The sequence below is a fragment of the Erpetoichthys calabaricus genome, chromosome 4 (assembly GCF_900747795.2).
Source record: "Erpetoichthys calabaricus chromosome 4, fErpCal1.3, whole genome shotgun sequence".
NCBI lineage: Eukaryota > Metazoa > Chordata > Cladistia > Polypteriformes > Polypteridae > Erpetoichthys > Erpetoichthys calabaricus.
This window is the reverse complement of record NC_041397.2, coordinates 156237323-156255076: the sequence shown is the minus strand read 5'-3', so window position 1 is coordinate 156255076 and position 17754 is coordinate 156237323. Positions and strand designations below refer to the sequence as shown.

The window sequence follows — 17754 nt, the reverse complement described above, 5'->3', positions numbered from 1 at the left end:
TTATTTGACAACATGTAGATCGGGGTAATTACATTCACGGCATTCATAGTCTGATTCACAATCTGATTGTATGGGTGGTTACCTACCAGGTAACGCTTATAGTTGGCCAGCAAGTCAGCTCAAAGTGATCACTCGAGTGAAGGCAGCTTCACAAAAAAACAGATCCTTAACAAACTGTTATTAGTATATTTTCCCTCAATTTAAAAAGGTTTTCTTTTCTTCTTAATAAAAATTTAAAAGCGGTACCGTCTGACACATACAGACATATTCATGAGTGCAGGTACTTCGGAAAGAAAGCACCGTGTAAACCTAAAGTTTAAATTAAGTTCGTAGACCTACAAAAGGTTGCCATTCATTTGAGGCAAGATTGCTTTTCTTCTGTACAACTATACGTTGTATTCTCAAGAGTGTGCTTGCACGGCTTCGGATATAGATATATATATATATGTATGTATGTCTATATATAAATATGTAAGCATATAAGTACTGCCTTACTTCTCTTTAAGAAAGGAAGATGTAATGATACTTGATTTAAACGATTCCATGTCTTGCTGGGTTTGCGTAGCTTATTGTCAATATCTTTACACCTGTTTTTAAGACTTATTGACTGAAACGGGCTTTCACAAAAAAAGTTAGGGCTTTGCTACAGGATACACCCTCCACAAGTTAAGCAAGTAAAAATAAAATATATATTTCTGTTTATTTAAACCTTTTAAGTTCGTATGCATAGCCCCATTTGGCTGTTTTAGTTTTTTTTTTTCTTTCTTCAGTAATATTTAATCTCCTTAAAGAAAAAGAACATATCAATTTTACTTTTTTTGTATCTCTTTAGTAATATTTTAGTGTAAAAGGATAACCAGTATTTAAACCTTTTATGTTACTTTATAAATTTATTTTACACAATGTTGAAAAATTAATAAGAAAGCTACATATTTTGGCAGCTGCTGCTTTAATTTTCAGTGAAATGAAAAAATCTCTCCAAGAGAAAACGTCAATGAAGAAGAAACAGTTTGCACTATCTAAAAAGGAGAAACCCTCATTTATAAAGGTTTGCTGCAGATGACTTAACTGAAAATAAATGAATAGTTCCTATGTGTATAATACATATTTATCTATTTTACTTATGCCTTTATTCCACCAACTTACGACATCTGAGGTACAATTTGTTACATTACTTTTGTTTTTTGCAGCACAGGCAGGTGAAGTGACTTCTCAGGGTCACACAGTGGTGTCAGTACCAGGATTTGAATTGACAAGCTCCGGGTTTGCTGAAATATTACTGAAGAAAGAAAAAAAACGAAAACGGGCAAATAGGGCTATGCATACAAATGTCGATCCATCCATTATCCAACCCGCTATATCCTAAATACAGGAGCCAATAAGTAGATATGTATATATACAGTATATATATATAGATATATATATATATGTGTGAATGTATGTATGTATATATCTATGTCTATATTTATATCTATATATATATATCTATATATATATATATCTATATATATATATATATCTATATATATATATATGTAGATATGTAAATTTGTATATGTATATATATATATGTATATGTGGATGTGTATATGTATATATATGTATATGTAGATATGTATATATATGTATATATGTTTATGTATATATATGGTTACATAACCTCTTTAACACACTACTTCTCCGCTGCGAAGCGCGGGTATTTTGCTATATATATATATATATATATATATATATATATATATATATATATATATATATATATATATATATATATATATATGACAGCAACACTCATAACAATGACAACACAATTACATATATATATATATATATATATATATATATATATATATATATATATATATACAGTATGTAGATATGTATATATATATATATATATATATATATATATATATATATATATATGTGTCAATCTATGTATGTATGTCTAGATATATATATATATATATATGTAGATATGTATATATATGTGTATATATATGTAGATGTGTATATATGTAGATATGTAAATATTTATGCATATATATGTGTCTGTATATATATATATATATATATATATATATATATATGTGTATGTATGTATGTATGTGTATATGTATATGTGTGTGTTTATGTATGTGTATATATGTTGATATGTCTACATATATATGTATATATATGTGGATGTGTATATGTATATATATATGTAGATATGTAGATATGTATATATATGTATATGTATATATATGTTTATGTGTGTGTGTATATTATATATATATATATATATATAAAAGACAGCAACACTCATAACAATGACAACACAATTACATTGACAATCATGTTACGTTATTTTTAAAATGTTTCCTTTTTTTTTTTCATAACCTCTTTAACACACTACTTCTCCGCTGCGAAGCGTGGGTATTTTGCTAGTTTGGAATATACGCATTTCATGTGTGTTCCGTGTCTACAAAGATCTGGGTAAGTGTAGGATGACAGGAAATGTTGAACACATACCTAATGGACAAACTTTTTCCATGTTTTAGTACTAACAACAAAATTTTGACATGAAGTGTATAATGTGTGAAGACTGAAGTCCAAATATCAAATAAGCTCTTTCACAAAAGATACAAGTATAACTGAGCAAATGCGCTTTTTTTGCCTAGTCTATAACTGAAGAAAAAGAAATCAGGTTAGTGTTGCTGGTTATCCTGACTTCTTGATTGGCGTACAGCGGTTAGTGCTGCAGACTCCTAATTAGGAGGTCCTGGGTTCGAGACTTAACGTGTCCCAAAATAAACGTTTTGAGTAGTGAGCTGTTCTTATTGTTATTATACAATAAAAACATACATTTGATTTGAGTCTGTAACAGCCAGTGTAAATGTATGGTACTTGTAAAGGTTAGCGTATTTATTGTTCAGTTTTATTCTCTCAGTCGCGTTCACGCTCACCCCGATCTGACACTGCTGTTTTCAAATAAAGACGTGCTATAACAGAGGTGAGCTCAGACTGGAGAAAGAGAACAGAAGCCCTCCCCGCAAGCAAAGTACACTCACATATAAGAACAACGCAGCTGCACCAGGCGTAAAGGCGAAAGATGGAACCGTTTGGATACAGGATAAGGTCCGGCGTCATCCTGCCAATCACCTGTCCTTCAAAGAAACAGCACGGCTTACAGAGATCGCTGACGTATCCTGCAAACTCCTGTTTGTGATTATGTTTTGTGATGGTCTTTACATAAGAAGCATTTATATGTTACTTATATAAAAGCCAGATCGAATGTTACTTATCTTGATTTATTTACTTATCTTCCTACAGCGTAAAGTCACAATTAGACTGCAGAGTTTCCTCTGTTTGATCGACAAGGGCATGCTTACAAATCACACATGTAATGCCACGAAAAACACCTGCTGACACTTTAGTACGCGAGCAATAGTACGAGTATGCAGTTAGACTTCTTTTTGGGCACATACACCGTCCACCGTCAACTACAGAGGGATCACACTCTTCAGCCTCCCTGGAAAAGTCTATTCAGTTGTCCTGGAGAGAAGGGTCCGTCAAATAGTCAAACCTCGGCTTCAGGAGGAACAGTGTGGTTTTCGTCCTAGTCGCGGAACAGTGGACCAGCTTTACACCTTTGGGTGAGTCCTGGAGGGTGCATGGGAGTTTGCCCAACCAGTCTACATGTGTTTTGTAAAAACCACCGGAAAAGGGTGTAGTGCCCTCTCAGGATTGGGAGCGAGATCCTGCCCCAAGTTGAGGAGTTCAAGTATCTTGGGGTCTTGTTCACGAGTGAGGGAAGAATAGAGCGTGAGATCGACAGGCGGATCGGTGCGGCATCCGCAGTGATGCAGGCTCTGCATCGGTCTTTCGTGGTGAAAAAGGAGCTGAGCCGAAAGGCAAAGCTCTCAATTTACCAGCTGATCTATGTTCCTACCCTCACCTATGGTCATGAGGTATGGGTAGTGACCGAAAGAACAAGATCGCGAATACAAGCGGCTGAAATGAGTTTCGTCCACAGGGTGTCTGGGCTTTTCATTAATAATAGGGGGAGAAGCTCGGTCATCTGGGAGGAGCTCAGAGTAGAGCCACTGCAACTCCGCATCGAGAGGAGTCAGATGAGGTGGCTCGAGTATCTGATCAGGATGTCTCCTGGACGCCTCCCTGGTGAGGTGTTCTGGGCACATCTAACTGGGAGGAGGCCCCTTGGGAAGACCCAGGACACACAGGAGGAACTATGTCTCTCGGCTGGCCTCTGAACGCCTTGGAATTCCCCAGGAAGAGCTAGTAGAAGTGGCCAGGGAGAGGGAAGTCTGGGCATCTCTGCTCAAGCTACTGCCCCCGAGACCTAATCTCGGGTAAGCAGAAGAGGATGGATGGATGAGTTAGTATTGTTGTTCTTCCTGGCTAATGTTTCCATCATAAAATGAGCAAACTTTCTCCACCTCTCTAGTCCAGAACTGCATGATGTTTTCAACTCCACGTGATCCAATAAAAGTAATTTCAGTTAATAGACAGTCATTGAAAATAAATATTAAAGATAATATATAATATTAATTGGTCAAGCTGTAATTTCAGATTGTGGATGTGTAAAAAATCTTTCCTGTGGATATGATCATTAAGGAGCAAATGACGAAGAAGTTACGCATATCTGCCAGAGCATGATGGTGACTTTTGATTTAGTACGGGAGCAAGAAACCTAACAGGGAAAGGAGAGGATATAGCTTTTACCACCTTAAATCGTGGTCTGTGTTACAGTAGAGTTTCACTAGATGTGTTCAGGAAAAGCAGCTCTTTTTATACGTCAAGCTTTCATTACAAAGTCTTTTTATAGTGAACACAATCCCAATGCAAGTTATTGTTCTATTTTTAAATAGTTTACAGAACTCAGAACATGTAGGTTTGGTGACTCACTAAGGTCAGCAGTGATGACTAATTTTTGTCATTTAAAATTCATGGAAAAAAACTTGTGGCTTAAACTCCAATTCCATATCTACTGGCTATACACTTGCTTTGATCCAGGGTTTCATAAAGCAGCATCATAATAAAGTAAAAGCAGTAATATAAAAACCTCTTTAGTCTTCTACTCCTTTTTAATCATTGTTAAATATGCGTACCATGCTTGACTGGGCTCATTTGAAAAATGTAGAAAGTTGTATATATTAAAATCTCCTACTGTATAATTCTGCCATACAAAAAAAAAGTGTTAACATTCCCATATTTTAACAATATTTGCATGTCGGGTTATATCTAAGGAAAAGGACATTTAACCACGGTGCAATCAAGAAAAAGGGATGAACATTTGAGAACATGTAAAAACAGGGAGCTAGAAATGATTTGAAAGTAACCAATAAATATTTTCTGTGCTAGTTAGGCTTGGTTTAAAAGAAGAATGGTTAGACATTGGTTAAATGTTTCTGCATATAAAATACAGTACCATAAGGACAAACTGCAACAATGAACTTTCAGTTTGATAAAAATACAACTACAGTAAGAGATACATACCTGTGCAGACTTGTGTTTACTGTATTTCCAAAACTTGCTTTGGGATATAATATGCATAAGCTTCTCCTCCATTTCATCAGCATCTGACTTTGACAATAAAGTTAACAATTTCTTTAAAGCTAGCAAGGAGCATGTCACAACTCTCAAGTATTTAGCTTCCCTTTCATCACCTGGAACAGTCCTACAATTAGCAAGAGCAAATGATTTAATTTAAAATTATATTCTAAGTAAGAACCTTTCAATAACATATTTTACAAAATATTTTAAGCATTATTTGACAAATGCCATTATTATAAAGCCTTTAATCACACATGTTCAACATTGTCTCCAAAATTTTTCTGATTGATAGTCACCAGTTCATACTAATGTTAAAACTTCCAATATGATAAATTCTGCAGTCTGATTTTGTAAATTGCACACATGTTTTTTATTTGTGTGCATTGCATATCTCTTGCTTTTGTATTTTAGACAAGCATTAACACAGTTTGTTGTAAACTTCATGATGTGTTCACATGGAATGCTCCCAGAACATATACAGTAATCCCTCCTCCATCGCGGGGGTTGCGTTCCAGAGCCACCCGCGAAATAGGAAAATCCGCGAAGTAGAAACCATATGTTTATATGGTTATTTTTAGAATGTCATGCTTGGGTCACAGATTTGCGCAGAAACACAGGAGGTTGTAGAGAGACAGGAACGTTATTCAAACACTGCAAACAAACATTTGTCTCTTTTTCAAAAGTTTAAACTGTGCTCCATGACAAGACAGAGATGACAGTTCTGTCTCACAATTAAAAGAATGCAAACATATCTTCCTTTTCAAAGGAGTGCAAAGCAAGCAGTCAAAAAAAAAATCAATAGGGCTTTTTGGCTTTTAAGTATGCGAAGCACCGCCGGTACAAAGCTGTTGAAGGCGGCAGTTCACACCCCCTCTGTCAGGAGCAGGAAGACAGAGAGAGAGATAGAGAGAGATAGCGAGAGACAGATAAAAAAAATCAATACGTGCCCTTTGAGCTTTTAAGTATGCGAAGCTCCGTGCAGCATGTCCTTCAGGAAGCAGCTGCACACAGCCCCCCTGCTCACACCCCCCTACGTCAGCGCAAGAGAGAGAGAGAGAGAGAGAGAGAGAGAGAGAGAAAGTAAGCTGGATAGCTTCTCAGCCATCTGCCAATAGCGTCCCTTGTATGAAATCAACTGGGCAAACCAACTGAGGAAGCATGTACCAGAAATTAAAAGACCCATTGTCCGCAGAAACCCGCGAAGCAGCGAAAAATCCGCGATATATATTTAAATATGCTTACATATAAAATCCGCGATGGAGTGAAGCCGCGAAAGGCGAAGCGCGATATAGCGAGGGATCACTGTATTTAGCATTTTCATTTTTGATGAAGGCATTCAGCTTCTGGATGTGAAACAACCTAATGTGTGTCTGTTTAAAGAAACATGTCTAAAAGTAAGACTATTAGGAACTGAAAGCAGCAGAGCAATTAAATTAACCACACAAATTTAACTTAATCAGAAAGCCTATAAACCCAATAAGATCAATCTTCTAAAACCTTTAACTTAATCAGTGGTTGATAAGTTAAACACTGCTATTTCGTAGCTACACATGACATGGGTGAAATAAGAATAATCACCTCCAAATACAATATCATGGCTCTCTATCATGTAAAAGACTGGGGTTAGCAGCTGAAGATGTGTCAAACAAGGCTCATAAAAGGGCACATTGGAGACACATGTCTGAGATGGTCTGAGAATGCCCAAGAATTTCCTAACAGGAGCTAAAGATTATTATTAACGCTAGCGGAATCTGGTTTAATCAATTTAGTCTATTGCCAGTTTGTCCCAAGAGAGGAACAGCAAATATTTTGATTCTCTTTGCCAGCATTTAAAAGAGCTATACACAGGAAAAGGTGCCATATTTTGAAATAACTGAAATTGCTTTTTTTTTAATTTCATATTTCACCATTTGTAATCCAATGAGAAGGGCCAAAGGTCTTTCAAGCTGAGCAAGATTAGGCATTACGCTAGAAGAGTAACAAAAGCTGTGACATTAGACTGAAAACTGAAATGTTTATTCAGCACAACACTGAAGACTGTAAAGCCATCCATCAGCAAAGAAAGATCGACATTATTTTGTTCATCCTAAATAGTCTCGACATGATGAGTAATGTGTTATAATTTAAGCCATATTAACCTTTGTGTTCAGTACAATATGTGATTTATTTATAAGGAGGAGGTTGTTGACTGCACTACTGACTACATCAACTTCTGTATGGACACTGTAGTTCCAGTAAGAACAATACGCTGCTATGCTAACAACAAGCCATGGATTACAAGTGACATCAAGGGCCTTTTGAACCAGAAGAAAAGGACTTTTAAAGGCGGTGATCAGCATGAGCTCAAGTGCGTGCAGAAGGAACTCCGAGTCCAGCTCAGGACTGTGCTTTCTCTGGTCCTGTTCAGCCTATATACATCGGACTTCCAACACAACTCAGAGTCCTGCCACGTGCAAAAGTTCGCTAACGACACTGCTATCGTGGGCTGCATCAGGAGTGGGCAGGAGGAGGAGTATAGGAACCTAATCAAGGACTTTTTTAAATGGTGCGACTCAAACCACCTACAACTGAACACCAGCAAAACCAAAGAGCTAGTGGTGGATTTTAGGAGGCCCAGGCCCGTCACGGACCCCGTGATTATCAGAGGTGACTGTGCGCAGATGGTACAGACCTATAAATACCTGGGAGTGCAGCTGGATGATAAACTGGACTGGACTGCCAATACTGATACTCTGTGCAAGAGAGGACAAAGCAGGCTATACTTCCTTAGAAGGCTGGCATCCTTCAACATCTGCAATATGATACTGCAGATATTCTATCAGACGGTTGTGGCGAGCGCCCTCTTCTACGCGGTGGTGTGCTGGGGAGGCAGCATAAAGAAGAGGGACGCCTCATGCCTGGACAAACTGGTGAGGAAGGCAGGCTCTATTGTAGGCACGGAGCGACGGGCACTGAGCAGGCTCCTGTCAAACATGTAGAATCCACTGCATCCACTGAACAGTATCATCTCCAGACAGAGAAGCAGCTTCAGCAACAGACTGCTGTCACTGTCCTGCTCCACTGACAGACTGAGGAGATTGTTCGATCGTTGTGAATTTCCCCTTGGGATTAATAAAGTATCTATCTATCTATCTTCCTCCCCCACACTATACGACGCTTCAGCTCTACCTAGGGGGGGGTGTGGTAGGGTTGGGGGTAAACGGTAACATTATACAATGTTACTGGCTGTTATACCTGCCTCTCACTCTCCACCTTGCAGTTTTTAACTTGCACTGCATTTTTATCACTCTTTAATTAATATTGTTTTTATTAGTATGCTGCTGCTGGACTGTGTGAATTTCCCCTTGGGGATTAACAATCAATCAATCTATCTATCTTGATTTACTTTCATCTGACCTGGAGTCTTAGTGCTACCCTTTTTAATCAGCCTGTATAGATTTCCTACATCAGACAGTACCTTTTCCAGTGGAACTCAACTGAACACAAGTATCTACCATCCAATTTCTTAAGGAAACTTAGCACTATTATTAACACAGTAACTTGTTATTAATAGTTGCACAACTAGGAAAGAACAAAAAAAGGGGAAAAGAGGTGGTATTTGAGAAAGACCTGAAAAAAATGCATGGAGTTCGACCTTCCTTACCAACTTCTACAATGTGAAATGTTCAGTCTCTCCAAAATAAACAGGATTTCAGACTGATTACAGAAACACCTGTGTTGTGACATTTACATAAACCTGGCTAAATGAAAACGATTTGGATGACCACTTGATGACTAATGGATTTGGTTACCAATTCATCTGGACAAAAACTCAGCCATCACTGGTAAGTCACACAGTAGAGGTTTCTGCCTTTTAAAGATAAACAATGTTGTAAGAAGGTGATGGTTAGAGAGAAGTGAGCATGAAAGATTTGGAACGTCTGTCTGTCTCACTGTGTCCTGTTTATTTGACCCTGAAAGTTCACTCAAATTTTCATCACAATCATGTATACTCACCTGAGGATGATGGTGTCCAAAGCCACTAAAACCATCATCAGAGTGATAGAGGCTTGAATCACTGTCTTACAACCTTCTGGATTGTACTTTGGGTGACATTAACTAGTGTTCACAGAAGAGAACACTGCATAACTTTTAATTACTTGCCTAACATGTCACAACAGAGTGCTTGATCAGTTCTAGATCATAACTGTGTCAAACTTATTCCAATCTATAAACCTGATTTTAAAAGAGAAAGGACAGAAACTGCACAAATAAAAATTCTGAACCAGGATTCTGTTGAGCATCTGTGTAGCTGTTTTGAATGCACTAACTGGTCAGTGTCTAATGAAATGTGTTATGACATTGATGAATTGACTGACACTGCAAGCAGTTACATGAAATTCTGCAAGGACTCCATAATTCCAGTGAAATCACTCAAAAAATACCCTAACAACAAGCCATGAATTAACAGAGAACTAAAAGAAATGATAGCCGGAAAAAAGGTGTATTTTAACATGGAACATTAACAGAACGAGTTATAGGAGGTGAAACACAAAATAAAGTGGGCAAAACTTAAATACAAGGACCGGACAGAAAATGAACGGATGACTGATAACTTGGGTTGATTGAGGAATGGCACAAAGATGCCACTCATACAAAAATCAATAATCATGTTGAACAGATGGGGTTAAAACTGACTCTCCGCTGGCTCAAAATTTCCATGAGTTCGGTTAAGATTTTAGACACAGGTTTTTGCTTTGGAAATTAGTCAGCAAAAGAAGAGGCTAAGGACTGGAGCTAGTGATCAGCACTTCTGTGATTAAAATTATGTCAAAAAGGTCCTTAAACAAATTAAAATCAAAAAAGTGTGGGTCTGGACAAAATAAGCAGGTGTCTGCTTCATTCCTGTGCAGAAAAGCTCTCTCCAATATCCATCACTCTACTCTATATTGGAAATGTCTTTGGATTACAGCAAATACACATCTTATGAAAACAGGCAAATGTTATTCCATTAGCTAAAACTACACACCCCAAAGCATTTTAAAAACTTAATTAAGAGTGAACTACTTGAATACACAGCCCTATCTGGACCCTTAGCAATTTGCATACAGAGAAAATAGAGGGTGGAGGATGCTGCAGCAACATTTCTGAATTCTGTAGAACAGGCATGTCAAACACGCGGCTCACAACAGAAATCTGTGCGGCCCGCATGACAGATCCTAGTTAGCACTCAACTTGTACAAAATGATTACTATCGTTTGTAATTGAATCATTCTGCATCTTCAGCGTTACTTATTGTTTTACCATGGCATTACAGTACCAAAAACGTCATCTGCTAGTATAGTTGCAGCCGCGATGTCGCAACTGAAGTGCTAGGATGCAGCAGCCTGGCAGGCTATAGGGGTCCCCAATCCCCAGAGAACTGCCGGCAACGGAGACTCACTCAGTGAAGGGCTACAGCAAAAAGGCTGCCCCCTTCACTGAAGACACTTTTCAGAACACTAGGCGGGTATTGCCGCGGCGCAGAGAGAAGAGAGAGACCGCGGTGACAGAGTATTACAACGAAGTATTTTTGTTTCTGACAGTTTCCCCATATGACATGAGTCTATAGAAATCTCGTTACTACGAAGTACATTCAGCAGCAGATACTTTCATTACAACGAAGTGACCTTGAAATGCTTGAATGAATCATCCACAGAGCAGTTAGTTCTGTGGTCACAGCTCAGTTGTGCACATTTGCACAACGAACCCCAAATAGAAACATTGTAAAAAATGTTCTTTCTTCAAACTTTGCTTGTACTGTTTTTTTGCTGTGTTTGTTTTCTGTGGTTTTCAGTGATACCTTTTCCTTATTGCGCGTCAACATTTGAAAAACATCCATTGGAATTTAACTCACTGTCACCCTTCTATAGAAACGGCAGACACCAAAAAAACGATTAACAGTGTTAATGTTTGTGATGTGCAATCTGTTGGAATGACAAATGCAATGCATATGTCTTTGTTATATGCAAAAAATAAGAAAAATCTCGGGATGCAAACGTATGCGAACTTCTGCATTTGAAGATGCTGAAAAAGCCGGTTTTCTTATGTGTGGTTCAGTGATGCTCGTTCAAGAAACATTCCTATTAATGCGGCACTCATTCAAGAAAACATGAGGTTTTTAACCTCTCTTGGGACCCGGACAAACAATCTCACACAGACACGGCAATAGCACTTCGGGACGCACTTTAGCGTGTCGTTTCCGTTGGGTGAAGGGATCCCATCCCAAAAGAGTTCAGAAACGTCATAATATGAAGAAGAAGAAGAAAAGGATGATTTGGCTTCCGATTGATAACTGTGCTGCCCACAACATGCTACATGCTATAATATTCGCATTGAATTCCTCCCACCCAATTGCACGGCAGTGCTTCAGCCATTGGATTTGGGCATCTTTCGCACCCTGAAAATGCATTATCGCAAGGAATTTTTTAGAAAAATTCTTGTCGGCATAACTTGTAGACAGGAGAAGATTAAAATAACGCGAAAGATGCTATTGAAGCTGCTTCCATTTCCAACACCCTATATTGTGATGCACGTTTTCTACCAGTGACAGCAACCAAAATGAGAGAGAGAGAGAGAGAGAGAGAGAGAGAGAGAGAGAGAGAGAGAGAGAGAGAGAGAGAGAGAGAGAGAGAGAGAGAGAGAGAGAGAGAGAGAGAGAGAGAGAGAGAGAGAGAGAGAGATAGATAGATAGATAGATAGATAGATAGATAGATAGATAGATAGATAGATAGATAGATAGATACTTTATTAATCCCAAGGGGTAATTCACATACTCCAGCAGCACCTTACTGATACAAAAAACAATATTAAATTAAAGATTGATAATAATGCAGGTAAAAACACACAATAACTTTATATAATGTTAACGTTTACCCCCTCCGGGTGGACTTGAAGAGTCGCATAGTTTGGGGGAGGAACGATCTCCTCAGTCTGTCAGTGGAGCAGGACAGTGACAGCAGTCTGTCGCTGAAGCTGCTCCTCTGTCTAGAGATGACACTGTTTAGTGGATGCAGTGGATTTTCCAAAATTGATAGCAGCCTGCTGAGCGCCCGTCGCTCTGCCACAGATGTCAAACTGTCTAGCTCCATGCCAACAATACAGCCTGCCTTCCTCACCAGTTTGTCCAGGCGTGAGGCGTCTTTCTTCTTAATGCTGCCTCCCCAGCACACCACCGCATAGAAGAGGGCACTCACCACAACCGTCTGATAGAACATCTGCAGCATCTTATTGCAGATGTTGAAGGACACCAGCCTTCTAAGGAAGTATAACCGGCTCTGTCCTTTCTTACACAGAGGATCAGTATTGGCAGTCCGGTCTAATTTATCATCCAGCTGCACTCCCAGGTATTTATAGGTCTGCACCATCTGTACACAGTCACCTCTGATGATCACGGGGTCCATGAGAGGTCTGGGCCTCCTAAAATCCACCACCAGCTCCTTGGTTTTGCTGGTGTTCAGGTGTAGGTGGTTTGAGTCGCACCATTTAACAAAGTCATTGATTAGGTCCCTATACTCCTCCTCCTGCCCACTCCTGATGCAGCCCACGATAGCAGTGTCATCAGCGAACTTTTGCATGTGGCAGGACTCCGAGTTGTGTTGGAAGTCCGATGTATATAGGCTGAACAGGATCGAAGAAAGTACAGTCCCTTGTGGCGCTCCTGTGTTGCTGACCACAATGTCAGACGTGCAGTTCCCAGGATGCAAATACTGAGGTCTGTCTTTAAGATAGTCCACGATCCATGCCACCAGGTATGAATCTACTCCCATCTCTGTCAGCTTGTCCCTAAGGAGCAGAGGTTGGATTGTGTTGAAGGCGCTAGAGAAGTCTAGAAACATAATTCTTACAGCACCACTTCTCCTGATATGCAAACTGCAGAGGGTCGAGGGCGTGTTGAACCTGTGACCTCAGGTGGTGAAGCAGCAGCCTCTCCATGGTCTTCATCACATGTGATGTCAGAGCAACAGGCCGGAAGTCATTCATCTCACTAGGATGTGATACCTTTGGGACTGGGGTGATGCAAGATGTTTTCCAAAGCCTCGGGACTCTCCCCTGTTCCAGGCTCAGGTTGAAGATGCGCTGTACAGGACCCCCCAGCTCCGATGCACAGACTTTCAGCAGTTGCAGCGATACTCCATCTGGACCCGCTGCTTTGCTGGCGCGAAGTCTCCTCAGCTCTCTGTTTACTTGCGCTGTTGTAATTATTTGTGGGGATGTCTCTCCTATGCTGGTATCAGCAGAAGGATGTGTGGAGGGTGCAGTACTCCGAGGTGAGAGTGAGAGTGGGTTAGGGTGGTCAAACCTGTTAAAGAAGTTGTTCATTTGGTTTGCTCTCTTCACGTCTCTCTCAATGGTGGTACCCCGCTTCGAGCTGCAGCCAGTGATGATCTTCATCCCATCCCACACTTCCTTCATGCTGTTATTCTGCAACTTCTGCTCCAGCTTTCTCCTGTACTGCTCCTTCGCCACCCTGAGCTGGACTCGGAGTTATTTCTGCACGCGCTTGAGCTCATGCTGATCACCGTCTTTAAAAGCCCTTTTCTTCTGGTTCAAAAGGCCCTTGATGTCACTTGTAATCCATGGCTTGTTGTTAGCATGGCAGCGAACAGTTCTTACTGGAACTACAATGTCCATACAGAAGTTGATGTAGTCAGTAGTGCAGTCAACAACTTCCTCAATGTTCTCACTATGTGATCTCTGCAGGATATCCCAGTCTGTAGTTCCAAAACATTCTCTCAGAGCATTCTCAGCCTCCGGGGTCCACTTCCTGAATGATCGTGTGGTTGCAGGTAGGACCCTCACTTTTGGTTTGTAGTGAGACTGAAGCAGAACAAGGTTATGATCTGCTTTCCCAAGCGCAGGCAGCGGGGTGGCGCTGTATGCGTCTTTAACGTTTGCATACAGTAAATCAATAGTCTTATTTCCCCGGGTGTTACAGTCCACATACTGGGAGAAGGCAGGTAATGTTTTGTCCAGCGCCACATGGTTAAAGTCTCCAGCGATTAGCACAAGCGCCTCAGGGTGCTGCGTCACTCGCTGTCTCCACGTCCGCCCGAGGAGGGATGTACACGATGACAACAATGACGTGTCCAAACTCCCTGGGCAAGTAATAGGGACGCAAACTTACAGCCAACAGTTCGATGTCCCTGCAGCAAGTGGAGATTTTGACGTTAACATGTCCAGAGTTACACCACCGTGTATTAACGTAGAGAGCGAGTCCTCCTCCTTTGTGCTTCCCGCAGGTACTTGCATCTCTGTCCGCTCTAACTGTGCTAAATCTGGGTAGCTCCACGTTAGCATCTGGGATGGTGGTAGTTAGCCACGTTTCGCAAAAACACAACAAACTGCATTCTCTGTAGGTTCTGACATTTTTCACCAGCGCAGCCAGTTCGTCGATCTTATTTGAGATTGAGTTCACATTCCCCAGAATCACAGAAGGCACCGAAGGCTTAAAACGCCACTTTCTCGCAAGCCGCTTCATTTTTAGCTTAGTGCCAGCTCTGCTGCCACAATACCGCCTTCTTACCTCGTTGGGTAAATAGGGAACCACACCGGCACTGGCATTTGTTCTCAGCGCTCGAAGTTGAGTACTTGAATAGACGAGTCTCGGCATGTAAAAATCCATGCCCACGTTGTAAAAGTAAGTGTGTCCAGGGAACGAATCCACATAAAATAAAGTGATAGGAGTGATCAATAAAAAAAGAGAAAAATAAAAGTAGAAAAATACACATACACATACAGTCATACACGGAGCTGCTGAAAAGGCTGCCACTCTCTGCGGCGCCGTAACTAATAATATTTTGATTACGGAGTAGACTGAACCTAAGCAACACACTTCACGTGTCACTGTCTTCCATCGTCCCCAGATGGGATCATCTGGATGCAGGAAAACAACCTCAGGGCTCTCACTGATTCTGCATTATGGTAAGCTGTATAATTTCCATTACTAAATTATAACTTAATAATAATAGAAATGTAATGTAAATTGTGTATAAAACTGCCCTACGAACCGGCCCATAATCACCCCACAAACTCCAATCTCCAACAACCCACCGGTCCCTGGAAAAATTTGCTTCTAGTAAAGCGGTCCTTGGTGTCAAAAAGGTTGCGGATCACTGGGCTACACTACTGGCTGGGCTGCTGAGACTGGCCACTGGGCAGAACTGACCATCACGAGTAGTAAGAGCTCACATATTTTCATATTTTTTGCTCTAGTTTTATGTCATTTTGTGCTAGTATTGTAACAAACAGTGCAGACTACAGCTGAAGATCTGAAGTGGACGCGAGAAGTTGGTGAGTTATTAACAATTTTTTGTGATTTTGAGTTATAATGTATGTACATGTATAATTAGTGTATGTCAGGGAGCTTTTTGCATATCGGCTTATTTTACAATATAAACTTTGAAGTAAACTTAGTAAAGTAAAATTTCATTTTTGGAGAATTTGTTTTCCAACTTGTATTACTGAGCAATGAATTCAGTGAGCGTTTTCGCAATTTCAGTTCACACGAACAGGACTTTGTGCTGTTTACGTCACCATACTCTTACAACGTTGAGAATGCGCCTGAGAATATCCAAATTGAATTGATTGAACTGCAGTCAGATTCTATTCTGATGGCAAAATACAACAAAGTTGGTGTGCCAGGCTTGTATGCTTACCTGCCACCCTCGTATGTGCAGATCCGTAAGTTGGCATCGAGAGTACAGTAGAACCTCTGTTCACGAACGTCTCGGTACACGTACAAATCAGTTTACGACCGAAAAGTTTGCCAAACTTTTGCCTCAGTTCACGACCACACACTCAGTATACGAACAAGCCAGTTTCCCTTTCGGTTTGTACATGTTCGGTCTCTCCCTGTGCATTTCCTGTGCAGCGAGCAAGAGAGAGAGAGCGCGACACACGTACACAGGTGCGCGAGAGAGGCGCACACACAAGCGTGAGAGAGAGGTGCATACACAGGTGCGAGAGAGAGGCGCACACACACAGGAGCGCTAACAAGAGGCACACACACAGGAACGCGCAAGAGAGAGGCACACACACACACAGGAGCGCGAGAGAGGCGCGCACACACACACAGGAGCGCACGAGAGAGAGGCACGCACACACACACAGGAGCGCACGAGAGAGAGGCACGCACACACACACAGAAGCGCGCGAGAGAGAGGCGCGCACACACACACACAGAAGCGCGAGAGAGAGGCGCGCGCACACACACAGGAGCGCGAGAGAGAGAGGCGCGCACACACACACAGGAGCGCAAGAGAGAGAGGCACACACACACACACAAGCGCGCGAGAGAGAGGCACACACACACACAAGCGCGCGAGAGAGAGGCACACACACACACGCAAGCGCGCGAGAGAGAGGCGCACACACACAGGAGCGCGCCAGAGAGAAACACAGACACACACAGGAGCGCGCGCTAGACAGAAACACAGACACAAAGGCGCTCCAGAGAGAGGGAGGACTGGATGCATAAGGTAGAGAAGGCTCGTTTTTGTTTTCAGTTCTGTTTACAGCGATCGGTTCATAGTGTGCATTGTTGCAATGTTACTTATTTTTCTTTTAATGAGTTTTAAGCACAGGGCAAAAAATGAACATTTGAAAAATCCGTAATTTAATAAACCACCAAGAAAAGTGTTTTTAGCGAGCAGTTCCTAGCACTATAGCGAGAACTATTGCAGTGTTAAGTTTTCTCTGTTGTTCAAGGTGTTCTCAGTGTTACTCAATGTTTTTACATTTAGTTTACTATTATGCTGTGCATTCTATGGTATAATTAACTATATTTGTGCTTAAAAAAGAAAAAAATATATATTTACATACAGTTCGTACGGTCTGGAACGGATTAATTGTATTTACATACAATCCTATGGGAGAAATTGCTTCGGCTCATGACCAAATCGGTTTACCACCAGAGTTTTCGAACGAATTATGGTCGTGAACCGAGGTTCCACTGTACTGTTCATGTTCTGAAGCACTTACCTTTGTGAGCAATTGCTGTCGTTAATGAAAGCTACCAAAACCCCACATTGCTCAAGACTTACTGTCGAGCACCTTTCATCCCTCATAAAAGTTGCAGCTGCACAAGATTTCAAGCCTGATATTGACAAACTGGTTACTAACAAGAGATGCCAAGTGTCGGGACAAAAGAAATAAATCTCACACTGTAAGACTCCT

General features: G+C 40.7%; 1 protein-coding gene across 1 annotated transcript in view; it reads right to left on the bottom strand.

Annotated features, from left to right (window-relative positions):
- Window positions 1–17754, bottom strand: part of ltn1 (listerin E3 ubiquitin protein ligase 1) — a 284812-nt gene that overhangs the window by 167473 nt on the left and 99585 nt on the right. The window contains exon 6 of the mRNA XM_051925735.1: window positions 5503–5683. Within this exon, the coding sequence (XP_051781695.1) occupies window positions 5503–5683 (181 nt within the window). The remainder of the gene's footprint in view (window positions 1–5502; window positions 5684–17754) is intronic.